Below are 13,798 nucleotides of genomic sequence, written 5' to 3'. Positions count from 1 at the left end.
GACAATACCTTATTAGTATGGGGCATACCTTGCTTTACGTGATTAAAGGCTATGTGTAGATCAAATCCTTTTTTAAAGGTCCTTATGTCAGGAACCTGCACATAAAGGTTACCTGGTCGTGCTGCCTACGGGCCCCCAACAGCATATCATTTTGTAAAGTAATTATACATCCCTAGGCATCTATTTGGAAATCTTGCCTGAAATGTATATTCTATCTGTCTTCTCCTCATCTAAGGCCAAGCTAAGTCAAGGTTTAATTTAAATGCCCTCTCCACCCCCAAACCTTCCTCTGAAGGGATTTCTCCCTTCTGTGCACTTCTAAATCACTTATCCTCATTTGAACTCCTTTGGTAACTATTACACAAGGCCTTTTATTTTTAGGGTACTGTAATTTGTGCAGATTTTTCAGTAACCTTAAAGATATGGTCACCTCTTCCACTTTTCCAAGATGCATGGAATATCCATCAGTGCAGCTTGCACAGGGGCCCTCAGCATCATTCAGTTGATTGAATTCAGATTTTTCACCTCATTCATGTAATCCAAGTGAACTAAGACTAGATCCTACTTCTTTTTTTTTTTGGTGAGGAAGATTCACTCTGAGCTAACATTTGTTGCCCATTTTCCTCTTTCTTTCCCTGAGCTAACATCTGTACCAGTTTTCCTCTATTTTGTATGTGGGTCGCTGCGACAGCACGGCTGATGAGTGATGTAGGTCCATGCCTAAGATCTGAACCCACAAACCCAGGCTGCTGAAGCAGAACATACCAGACTTAGCCACTATGCCATGGGTTGGTCCCTAGCTCCCACTTTTAAGGGATTATGGCCATCCACACCAAAGGACTAAAATAAAGACTCACTTTGAAGGAGAAGGAGAAAGAAAACACAGAGAACCAACAGTCTAGGAAGCAGATAAGCAGCGAGCTTCTTTCTGAGCCTCTAATGAAGATAGAAAGTGCAAAAGGATAGAGAGAAGCACTCTACATACGTACTTTATTAAACCATCTTCCATGTAAATATCAGCATAAAAGGACTGATCATCGTTGACAATTCTGCCTCCCTTGATAAGAAGACGGTCACTCTAGAAAATAAGAAAAACATGAGTCATTCTCACAGCTGGGATTTCAGAGAAGAGCAGTCTGCCAAAGCTTTCTCAATTCATTGTTCTAGAGGTCTAGTAGGAACACTTTTACTCCAGACATCTGCGTGCTCAGTGCACTCAATATTTGAACTGGGTGTATTTGTTGCGGATCCAGCCTTTCTTGTTTGCCCTTAATTCAAATTATTCTGGAGTTTCACCTCTTGCTTCTGCAACCTATCATAGCCACTCAGAAACATAGCTACTTGAGCAAAGACATTCTTTATATAATCTTTTCTGGTTCAGTAAGCACTAAATATTTTCAGTGGGATAACACATACCTCAGTGCCTAGCACCCGTCTACTACTCTGTTGGCACTCAATCGTGATTCTCAAAAATAGAACTTAGGATCAGGCATATAATGAAATAGACTTTAAAAGTTTCTATAATAAGGGGCAGGCCTGGTGGCACAGTGGTTAAGTTCACACACCCTGCTTCAGTGGCCCAGGATTCAGGGTTAGCATTCCAGGTGCAGACCTACACACCTACACATGAAGCCATGCTGTGGCAGTGTCCCACATACAAAATGGAGGAAGAGTGGCATGGATGTTAGCTCAGTGACAATCTTCCTCAAGCAAAAAGAAGAAGATTGGCAACAGATGTTAGCTCAGTGCCAATCTTCCTCACCAAAAAAAAAAGTCTTTATAATGAGATGGGGGTCATGTTTTGTTTAAAATTCAGGATACTTTTACATGTATACAAAGTTGTGGAATGTATAAGAAAACCACTTAATGAAAAAAAGACAAAATATCTACGGAGAAACTATGCAGGATTCATATTTGCTTCATTATACTCAATATTTCTCACATTTTCTGAAATGTATTTCTTTATTGTTTTTGTTATAAAAAATTGCTCTTCTTATGAGAAAAGTCTTTTTAAAAATTTTAACTTAGATGACGTTTGGATAAGTAATCCAACTGGAAACAACACACATATACTCCAAGGTTATTAATAAAATATAAACATATATTTTATACATAAGTCAGAAGAGGAACAAATCAGTGTCAGCTTTAGAGATCACAGATTTCATTAAATGAATGAAGCTTAGGCTGCAGCATGCGGGACGGGTGCAGCTTTGTTGGGGTCATGAGGGAGATCAGAATTCTCAGGAGCCTGGATGAGTAGAACCACAGCATGAAAAAAGAATGGTGGGCTGGAGTTTGTTTAGAATTCAACTTACAGACTTCAACTCCATCTATCCATCCATCTACCCATCCATCTATCCACCCATCCAGCTATCCATCCATCCATCCATCATTCATCTACCCTCCCATTCAGCAAATAATTATTTAATATTTACTACTAAACAGGTAGGGAGGGTACAGTTGTGAATGAGTCACATGGGGTCATTGCATTTATGGAACTTATAGGGGAAGTCTGACAATAAAGAAAGAAAGTCAACAAAACAAATAAAACAATATGAAATTGTATTATGTGTCACAAAATAGAGGGTAGTAGGGCTTGTTTAAATAGAGGCTGGAAAAGGTCTTTTCAGGGAAGATCTAATTTAGATGGGGCTGGGGATGGATGCCTGCGGGCAGAAGGAATAGCGTGTACAGAAGCACTGAGGTAGAAATAAGTTTTGCTTCTTTGAAAATTGGAAAAAGATCAGTGTGGAGGGAGCTTAGGGATCAAGGAGAGAAGTGGCATGAGATGAGGTTGGGGTGTAGCACTGGCTTTCAAGAGGATGCAGGTTTTATGGGGAAGGAAGCCCCACAAACAGGCTGACTTCTGGCTTCAGAAATAAGAGAGCATGTAGGGGCCGGCCCCGTGGTCGAATGGTTAAGTTCACGTGCTCCGCTTCAGTGGCCCAGGGGTTCGCTGGTTCGGATCCTGGGCTCAGGCCTAGCACCACTCATCAAACCATGCTGAGGTAGCGTCCCACACAGCAGAACTAGAAGGACCCACAACTAGAACATACAACTACATACTGGGGGACTTTGGGGAGAAGAAGAAAAAAAAAAGATTGGAAACAGATGTTAGCTCAGGGCCAATCTTTAAAAACAAGAAAAGAAAAGAAAAGAAAGAAGAAAGTGTGAACAGCACCCGAAAATGAGAATTGAGCCTACGGTTCCACGTGGGATCTAGCAAATTACCACTTAGTTTCTCCTGCTTCCAAGGTATTACGTGAGAATAAGAAATTTCATCATGCCATATTGTCAGGGGAGAGGATTTTAAAAAGATACACATCAATGTGGCATTTAGAAAAAACCTATCTACGTGGCAAGCAAGATGCGCTAATGAAGTCAAATACAAACTCCCACCACACGTGATCTACAAGCCCCTTGCGGTCTGGCCTCTGTCTGTACGTCCCCCTCACCGCCATTTCTATCATATATTAGCTCATATTTTATACAGTGGCAAAACTAAGAAATATGTAGTTCTTCTCACCTATCAGGCTCTCTGGCCACTAAGCCGCTGCAAAGATGTTCTCTCTGCCTCCTCTTATGTGCAGCTGGCATCCGACAACCTTCTTCTCCTTTGTCAGGCCTCCAGTCAAAGGGTTTCTCCATGAAGACGTTACCTGACTTTCCAGAAAATTTCACCTGCCCCCACTGCAATTTAGTTCAAACAATTATAATGATCTATAATAGCTGGTTTATTGTACAATTGTCTCCTGACTAGAACAAAGACTCCTTTAGTCTTGGAACCATGTGTCTTTTGATCTTTTTACGTTAGTTCCTGGAGCCCATTCTAGACAGCTGTTAAATATTGGTCAAATGAATGGGTGAAGGGTGGGACACAGGAGGGTGTATTATATTAGTATGATGGAAAGGCCATCTGAGTCAGAAAATTATGTGAAGTGGCCAGAAAATGGGATTTTTAAGGAAAAAAATGTTTTTAATTGAAGGTTATTGTAATCTACTGTTTTAACAGTAATTGCAAAATTATAGGAGGCAGTCCTAGGACTGTGCTTCCCAAACTAGGGTGCACATTAGAAAAATACAGATTCCCTGGCCCTGCCCTAGGCCACTAAATCTGTATTTTATAAGCTCCATCAGTGGCTCTTATACAGCCATCAGCCAGCCCAGCACCAAGTCACAGACCAGCATCTGGAACCAGTGCCCCAGGCACACTTCTATGTGTCTGGGAAGGCAACAGAAGCATCTCCAGCAGGAGCTTCATAATACAATAATCTTGGTAACTATAAGAGTTCCCTCTCATAGCTCAGTGCTTTTCTGATGTTCTTTATCTTTCCAGCAAAGAGCTGAAGTATGCTAGTTTTTGGAAAGGAGCCAGTGGCTGCCTGAACTGAGTCCAGCTATGAAATATGACCATCCTCCTGCCTAGGGACACCCAAACCTGAGCCACTGGAATGATCATCACTTCTTTCAACAAGCATCAAATGTCAGCAAAGGGGCAAAAGCTATCTCAGGCCCCATGTACATCAGGGGGATAGTAAGAGGTGATCCAAGTGGAATTAACATCATTGAGATGGCATCATTGGAAACTCTTCAAATGCTGATTAAACAAATCTTCTCTGGTTCAATAATCAAGAGTCCAGAGTGCAAAGATGAATTGTAGGCCTGGCGTAGCCTTCAGAAATGGGAGTAATAAGACCTCTGCTCTATGGTCTATAGTATTAATATTATTATTTGTCAGAGATATCCAAACCGTAACTCAGAGAGCTCAAACAAATGCTGCCCTTGGGGGTCCTCAGCTTATCCTCCTAACTTTTATTAAAGTGGTTAATAAAATTGCTTTATTAATTTGAACTCTTCCCATGCATGTGGGACCCACTACAAAGGGCAGGCTAGGCAAACTGCCATCAGACACAGAAGAGTCTGAAAGGTAAGTCTTGGGCTTGGCATTGAAAATGATGTAACTTCTGACCCCTCCCAGGCCCTATAAAACCAAACCTCACTGGTTCCAGGTTACAAAACATCCTTGTCTGTGAATAAGGACCAGCCTTATAGAGTAAGACACGCTAGGGTCAAAACCCAACAAGGCAAACAAATCTGACAGCTATGATTAAAAGTCATCCTCACTGTGGAGAGAAGGGAACCCTCATACACTGCTGGTGGGAGTGCAAACTGGCGCAGCCACTATGGAAAACAGTATGGAGTATCCTCAGAAAATTTAGAATAGATCTACCATATGATCCAGGTATTCCACTGTTGAGTATTTATCCAAAGAACTTGAAAACACAAATACATAAAGACACATGCACCCCCACGTTCATCGCAGCATTCTTCACAATAGCCAAGACTTGGAAGCAACCTAGGCACCCATCAAGGGATGAATAGATAAAGAAGATGTGGTATATATACACAACGGAATACTACTCAGCCATAAGAAATTATGAAATCCAACCATTTGTGACAATATGGATGGATCTTGAGGGTATTATGCTAAGAGAAATAAGTGAGAGGGAGAAAGTCAAATACCATATGATCTCACTCATAAGTAGAAGATAAAAACGACAAACACATAGCAACAGAGATTGGATTAGTGGTTACCAAAGGGGAACGGGGGAAGGAGGAGGGCGAAATGGGTAATTAGGAACATGTGTGTGCTGATGGATTGTAATTAGTCTTTGGGTGGTGAACATGATGTAATCTACACAGAATTCAAAATATATTACAACGTACCCTTGAAATTTATATAACGTTATAAACCAATGTTACTGCAATAATAAATAAATAAATAAAGGTCATCCTCAATGACGTTAGAAAGGACTGGTGAAGGGGGCTTTGTGGGATGCTCCATTTTCTGTTCCTGGCAGCTGAGGCTGTCAAGCATCCATGAGCTAAGGCCCAAGAAGGTAGAATGGTCTAGTTTGGAGCCTACCAATGTTTCTCATGTAATGATATATATAAAGAATGACGTATTTCTAGAGCACACTGGGGTAATCTGGAGGGTTCTGGAACCCCAAATGAAGCTATTCCAAGCCTGAAGCAACCAGCTGAGGACTCTGGCTGCCTTAGACCCTGCACAGCCGCCCAGGGCTGGGTGTGGCAAAGTCTTGCAGCCCAGAGGATACCAGGCATACCAGCAGGCAATGCTGGGTTCAGCTGGGTTCTCCCACTACTGGGAGAATCAGGCAGACCACTTAACTAGGTGTGTGACCTTGAGTTAGGACTTAACCTCTCAGAACCTCAATTTTTTTATTTACTCAGAGTGGATAATAATACCTAGCTCACCTCACAGGATGGCTGCCAGGAATAAACAAGGGGGGGAAGTATGTGTGTATGTATGTATGTGCATGTATGTACACATAAATATATATAAAAATCTAGCTTGCAGTAAACACCTCTAAATATTAGTTATATTGATTCCATTCATATTATTTACCGTACTTTAAACTTTTTTAAAAGCCTTAAATTAAGAAGTATATTGGAGAGGGACTATTGTTCCCATTTCCTACATGGGGAGATATACACAGAGAGGCAAGTGACTTTCTCCAAGTGACAGCGTTGACTAGTTCCAGTTGGAAGCAAATCCAGGTCTCCTACCTCTTAGCATTGGATTGATTTCCATCTGAGGCCACTGTATCAATGGTCCTTAAACCTTATGACAAGTGGCTCTTTCTGACAGGGCTCTCTTTTCTGTTTGATACTGAATTTGACTGTCCCGGTGCTGAAACTGCTGACCGGTTCTCTGCGGTAGGTAACTTAGGAATCCAGTAACTTTTGAGCTACTATTTATAAAATCAGTGCACTAAAGCTGCCGCTTACGGCCTGAATGTGTTCATGCAGCTTATAAAGGGACTTAACTTACAACCCAGGATAACACAGGCCCTTGAAGTCTGATAAAGTCCAACCTTTTTCCTTTCACTAGGGTATGATAATAATTAGAAAAATCAGCTATAAAAAATTAGGTATTTATGAGAAAAAAGGGAGAGAAGGGAAACAGAGAGAGAAGCAAAGAAAAGAAGAAAGGAAAGGAGTGAGGAAAGGGAGGGAGGAAGGAGGAAATAAACTCTGTAACAAGGGATGCTGTTAAGAATGAACGCCAGGGCCGGCCCCGTGGTCGAGTGGTTAAATTCGCGTGCTCCGCTTCGGCTGCCCAAGCTTTCGCCAGTTCGGATCCTGGGCACAGACATGGCACTGCTCATCAAGCCACACTGAGGCGGCGTCCCACATAGCACAACCAGAGGTGCTCACAACTAAAATATACAACTGTGTACTGGGGGGAGAAGAAGAAGGAGGAAAAAAAAAAAAGATTGGAGAGAAAAAAAAGAATAAATGTGATTCAAACTAGACTAGAGAATGAAGGAACAGAATCTTAAACTCAAGCCTGTTGGAGATGTTGGTTTCCATTTTCGTTTTCCTCATCTAGTCTTCAATTTAAAGAACTTAAATTACCTCCTCCGTCTCTCTGAGCTAATGAGAATGTGCCTCCCAGAGAACCCAGAGCTGTCCGTGGATTTCTTCCCAGTCAACAAAGTCAGCCTGAGAACAGGACTTAAGACACATCTGTTCTATACTCTGCAGACATTCCAGCAGCTCAGAATAAAAACTATAATCCTAGGAAGAGAAAAGGAGGATGTAAAATGGAGAATGAATCTTCCAAAATCAAATATTTTGTTACCTATGTTCAAATCACAAAGCACAGACCCTCAGTGGGGACTCAAGATCCTTGTAAAAGTCCAGATGAAGGCGCAGGTGGTTATTTAAAATAAATTCCCATCTGGGTAATTAGATTTGACTTCCTAAAAACACTCCCACTCTTAAGAATACATCAGGATGGATAGACAACATGGATAAAATCTTGTTTTTCTTCCCCAAAGCAGCATCATTTAAAAAAGAGGGAGAAAAGGCTTTCTAAGATAGCCCAGTTGACTCAACATGGTATTCAGAGAAAGGAACAGACTAGGCTCTAAGGAGACCAGAGTTCTCATCCTGGCTCTGCTCTTAAACATCCACCCTTGAGTGAGCCACGCAGACGTGAGTTTGAATTCTAGCATTAAACTAGCTGTGTTTGGACAAGTGACTTCCCGTCTCTGGGCTTCAGCTACTTCACCTGTGAAATGGGGACAATGAAAGCTTTCTCTTAGGGTGCTGGTTAGGATTCTGGGAGACACTATATGTAAAGGGCTGAACTCTGCTCGGCACCCTCTAAATGCTTAATACATGTGAGTGACCACCATTATTATTACTTCTTACAATTATAACTGGTCACTGTAAAACTCTCCTCTCACAAATAACTCAAGAAGAACTGAACTAACACTCTGGTAATCAAAATATAACAGACTTTGCCATAAAGGGAATTCCAGAGACGCCAGTCCCCAGCCAACCCTCAGCAACTGTTCTCAGATCCTGCCACCAGCAGCCAAGGTCAGCCAAGACTTCTCCTTTTAAACCCACCCCCACGGGGCAAGTTCCCATGGCCCCTCCAGGTCATTCTGCCTCTGGAAATAAGCCTCCTTGAGGAGATAACAATCTATTTGCTCTCTTCCAGCAGGAATGGAGAGTGGGTGGTGAGGTCTTAAACCTGCCCCCAAACCCACTCTCCTTGCCCAATGCATGGATCTGTTTCTAGGACCCTCAATGACAAATATCCCATTGAGACAGAGAGAAAGAGAAAGGTCCAGGAAAAAACAGACAACTTGAAGAGCAAGGCAGTTTCTTGGCTCTGAGTCTTTATTGAAATTGGGCATAGTTTTACAGGGTGGGCTACTCCACACCTCTGAATTGCTACAGATGAGTCTCAAAAACATTCCTCCTTTCTCTCATCATCCAAACATACTTAGGACCAAGTGTGCTGGATGGAGGTTAACCTGGGCACTCCCTTCGAAACACAGCCCACTCAGCAGAATTCATAACAAATGGGAAGCACTGTTTTCACTTTCTTTATTAAGTTTGGTTTGGCCCTGGAGGGACAGTACACAAGATAGGAAGAGCAGCAAGGCAGAGGCAGCAGCCAAGGGCTGTGTTAACCAGGGTAGGGTGGCTGCTCGGTCTTCTGAACCAGATATCAAAGCCAGCTTTGTGCATTCTTTCCTCTCCAGAACTTCATGTTAACCATTTTAAAGATGTAATTATCAAAGGGCCAGACAAGTTATGTGGCCTGCCCTGGGTCAGAATGGAGCAGGGGAATGAACTGTGGATGGCATCTTAATCCTAGCCCCCTGATAATGGTCTCTCGATCTTCAACAGGCTTCCAGACACAGATAAGCACAAGTGGATAACCAGCCCAGGACCAAGAGGGTGGAGAGCAGAGGAACAACCCAGTGTTGCACGAAGCCATTCCATTCTCAAGCAGAAAGGTCAAGTGGCTCTGAGAAGCCCAAACCTCAGTCACCCATGCACTACTTTCACAATATTGGACGTATCCTGGTACAAGCTGTACTGTTATTACTTACTATTATCCTTAAATAAATGTATTTTAAAAGTAAACATTGTCTCACTTCCATAAATTCTAAGCCAGTATCACTTACCAAAAATAGACAGTAAACCTAGGAATGAATATGAGAAAAACATCGCTACATTTTGGCTATATTCTGCTGCCTTCCAAAGGGTTCTAAAGGATGAGCTCAGACTGCTCCCTTGGTTAAAAAGGAAGATTACCAAATGTCATGTAAGTGTTCAAAACAGACTAACACTACACTGAAACATTTTCCTTGATCTACTCAGAAGATTTGAAAAAGAATTAGAAAGGGGACAAAATTTCTCCCTACGTGATTCAATGTTATTTAATGCCCTCTTCCAGAATCACCTAAATGACCTAATGTAATAGCAGGAATACTATATCTGCTATTGAAACATGGACCAACATGCGCCAACATGAGCCAACATGGATGGACATGGGTCTGTCAGAAGCAAGAGCAGAGCCCAAAGCAGAGAGGCAGGGACCTCACAGGTACTGGGCAGCACAGCCGAGGGAGGAGATTGCTGGGGATGTTGAAGGATCACTGGGTGAGAAGGCAAGGAGGGATGTAGAAAGGAGGCAGGGTCTAGTGTGGGAACAAACATGCCTTATCGGAAAATAGGATGTGCCAGATCTGGATGAAAGAAGAAATGTGGTACATCCTTAGCTGGGCTTTTGGGAGGGAAAAATGGAAAAGTTGCTGCCTGGGATGGAAACGAGCCCTAACAGACGTTTGCAGAGCCATTCAGAATTTAGGGAGCGACCAGTGGAGAACGGAAACCAGAGCTGCATTTGCATCTCTGCTACTCTCTTATTGTGTGACTTTAGGCAAATGACTTGATCCATCTTTGGGCCTCAGCTTCCTCAGCTGAGTGAAGGTGCAGCTCTCTAAAAAGGCCCATTTATGTATCTGTAAAGTACAGAAAATAATGCTGATATCACAGGACTGTCATGAGAATTAAGTGTCATGATGCGGGGTCAGACACTTAGAAAGGCTCCATAAGAGGTAGGCATTACAAGTTACTACTGTGTTCTTATTATAGAGATGCACAATTAAAGGCAAATCCAAATTGCAGTACACATGTAAGGTAGCCAATACTGTTATATATAAAATGCCTGAGCAACCTGTTGCTCAGGGCCAAGAGTGTAAAGTAGAACACAGACTAAAGAGAAGTCACTGCTTCAGAGAACTAACTTTTGGTCATCTTTGGTCTGGATGTATAGGATAGTTTTGTGTTTTGTTTATTACTTATTTGGGTGTTTTGTTTGCTTGCTTTCCATTGTTCTTTTAGGCCTCAAATCCACGTGCTATGGGTGAAAGCTCTCTGTATATACACAGGCTAAAAAACTGGGATCCAGCTTTGTTCTGACAGGGTCCCGCGTCCATTAGCCCAACAGCCTGTGCAAAAGCCAAATGCCGACTTCATAAGGAAGGAGAGCCTGAAATTTCAACCCCAGCGTTGATTCAAGGGATAAACGAGTTCAATAATTCATGCCTAAAACATACCCTGTGTGACTACCAGCTGTGAGTTGTATGTTAGGTGTACGGAGAGGCAAAGATGAAACAGTAGGAAAAATAAGCCATGAACATAAATAATAATGTGAAGTAAAGAAAGAAAGGGTAAAGCTATAGAGACAGTAAAATGATGAGTGGTTGCCAGTGGTTTGGGGAGGTGAGGAGTGAGGGAGGCGGACTGAATAGGTGAACAGACAGAACACTGAGGACTCTTCAGGGCAGTAAAACTATTCCAGAAGCTACATTAATGGCGGACACATGACACTGTGCATTTGTCAAAACCCACAGACCTGTCCAAAAGTTAAGCTTAATGTACACTACAGGTTTTTGTTAATAACATATCAATACTGGTTCTTTAGTTGAAACAAATGTCCCACACCAACACCATATGTTAATAATAGGAGAAGCTATGGGGCAGGGTAAATGAGACAGAGTATATGGGAGCTCTCCATATTTTTTGCTCAATTTTTCTGTAAAACTAAAACTGCTTTAAAAAGCAAAGCCTATTAATTAATTAAGAGAGAGCGCGAGAAAGGGAGAGAAATCCTGTCTGGTAGAAATCAAAGAACAGTTCCCAAAGGCCTTGTCAAAGTAGGTCTTGGGAAATGCTTGATCCGGACATACAGGTATGGCCAAAGGCAACTCTGGTCAGAATGAGGGACAATAATTCATAAGTAGCACTTACTGAGAACTTCTTATGTGCCAGTAACTCTTAGAAGCTTATGTACTTTTCTTTCAATTAATTCTCAACAAAATGCTATGAATTATATGCTACTATTATATCTGTTGAGTTGATGAAGACACGGAAGCTGAGGGAGGTTGGCTTATGGTCCAACATCATATAACCAGTCACTGAGAGAACCAATTGTCCCAATACAAAAATGCATTTCACTGGGAAATTGTGGAGCTGCACGGGGTCCCTGACGCTTGGCATCCTGGTATGGCGGGATGTGAACGATAGCTGGCTAGAGAGTTTGACCTTTACTCTGTGGGGTCCTGGACAGCTCTGAAAGGATTTTGAGAAAATAAGTGAAATACAATCTCAGGGAAAAGAAAAAAAAATTAAGCTGACAGAATGGCCATGCTGGAGAGCAAGGAAGAAACTAGTTTAAAGTACCAGCAAGCGGCAGGGAGGAAAAAAGAGAAAAGGAAAAGAAACCACCTTTGTCCCTCAGATGCCAAGAAACAGATGGAGTACTCAAACTGGATTACTAGAGAGAGTTTAACAAAGGGGCGATTCAACCACGTGCCGGCCGCGTTTAGGGAAATTAAATGGATGTGCAGTATCCAGGGCCTACCAACAGCAGGGAGCCATCACCGTCCCCAGGTCTGATGGAGGCAAGGGCAGGGAGTGGTTATCGGAGCTGAAGAGGGCAGCTGACAGGAGCCGTGACCTTCAGCAGAGGCAGGCAGCCAGTCTACAGTGACCCAGCAGGAAGGAATCAGGGAAAAAATACCCTGACTTCATTGTTCACCCTCCCTCCAGGCTCCTTGTGGTACCATATGAACTGAATCCAACCAGAAGCCCAAGGGCAAAGGACTTATAGAGGCAGACCAGACAGGTCCAGGGCATGGAGCAAGGCAGGAAAAGGTGGAGAGGGTATCTGGAGAGGCAAACAGAAAATATCCAGCCCAGTCCCTGCACATCCAACAATGGGGCACGATTTAATAAATTGTAATACAGCCACACTATAGATTATTATGCAGCTACTTTTTCAACAGGTTAAATCTGTATCTTGAGCTGAAGAAATATCTAAAATAAGTAAGTTGCAGACCAATGTGCAAAATACGATTCTATTCTTGCAAAAGCAATCAAAAAATATTATAGGTAAATATGTTTATATGCTTTTGTGTGAGCAAGAGAAAGGTCAGGAAGGATGTACACCAAATTATTAACACTGGGTATGACAGGAGGAAGGGATGCAGAGGGTGGAGGTCCGAAGAACTGAGCTTTTTTCTCTTCTCTTTCTCCTCTATTTATTTATTTACATTATCTCACTAGTTGCGCAATGCATATGCCATTTTACAACTTTGAAAAAGGATTTAATAAAGAAAATTATAAAAAGGAAAAAGAACAGGTGATTGCCATGGTCCAGTGTGACAGCAGGAATATGGATTAGAAATGGCATGGTGCACTGCAGAGGAAAGCTGGAATCAACTAAGCAAGAGGAGGAGATTGGAAAGCCGTGTGTCAAAGTCGACTGACGTTTCAGGGCAGGATGGCCAGGAAGGACCATTAAGAAAAATGGAGAACAGAAAGGAGAGTAATAAAGTTGAGGAGAGAGACTATGAATAATAATTTTGAGGTGCTGGTCGACCATACAGCCATCTGTATGAAATTTCTATAGAAATGGGGGCCTGCGACTTAGGAGAATGGTCAGGTGTTAAAGCACGGACTTGAGTTAACGCCATGCTAAAATGGCTACAATAACTGAAAGGCAGCAAGGGATAGAAGAAAGACCCCTGGAATGGGAGGCAGGAGCCCTGGATTCTGCTCATAGGTCTGTGACCCTGAGCAAGGCACTGTGCCTCTCTGAGCTGCTATCCAATGAATGGGACCCATTCCCCTCTTTTAGTCCTCCTTGCTCGTTTCTGACTGGCAGTTGGCTCTGACTGGGCCTTTGGAAAGACAGGGAAGCCTAGTGAATTCCCACCCTATTTCTTCTCAGAAACAAGTAACTCTTTCACTAAATCTGAAAGCCAGCCAAAATGCAATTCCCAGAGGAGGAATGTGGGCTCCGGCCTTGGAATGTGTGAGCGGCACCTTCAAATGACAGGCAATTGCTCCCCATCTATTTGTGGAGGCCACAGGGATTCTTCTCCAAGCCTTAACT

At 42.5% G+C, this 13,798-nt stretch overlaps 1 protein-coding gene across 4 annotated transcripts in view; it reads right to left on the bottom strand.

The window, feature by feature from the left end:
* Nucleotides 1–13,798, bottom strand: part of DPYSL3 (dihydropyrimidinase like 3) — a 110,242-nt gene that overhangs the window by 32,163 nt on the left and 64,281 nt on the right. For all 4 annotated transcript variants that reach the window (XM_008523191.2, XM_070569294.1, XM_070569293.1 and 1 more), the window contains one exon: nt 990–1,078. In XM_008523191.2, coding sequence (XP_008521413.2) covers nt 990–1,078 — 89 coding nt within the window. The remainder of the gene's footprint in view (nt 1–989; nt 1,079–13,798) is intronic.

Source organism: Equus przewalskii, chromosome 13 (assembly GCF_037783145.1).
Source record: "Equus przewalskii isolate Varuska chromosome 13, EquPr2, whole genome shotgun sequence".
NCBI lineage: Eukaryota > Metazoa > Chordata > Mammalia > Perissodactyla > Equidae > Equus > Equus przewalskii.
This window is presented reverse-complemented; position numbering and strand designations above follow the sequence as displayed.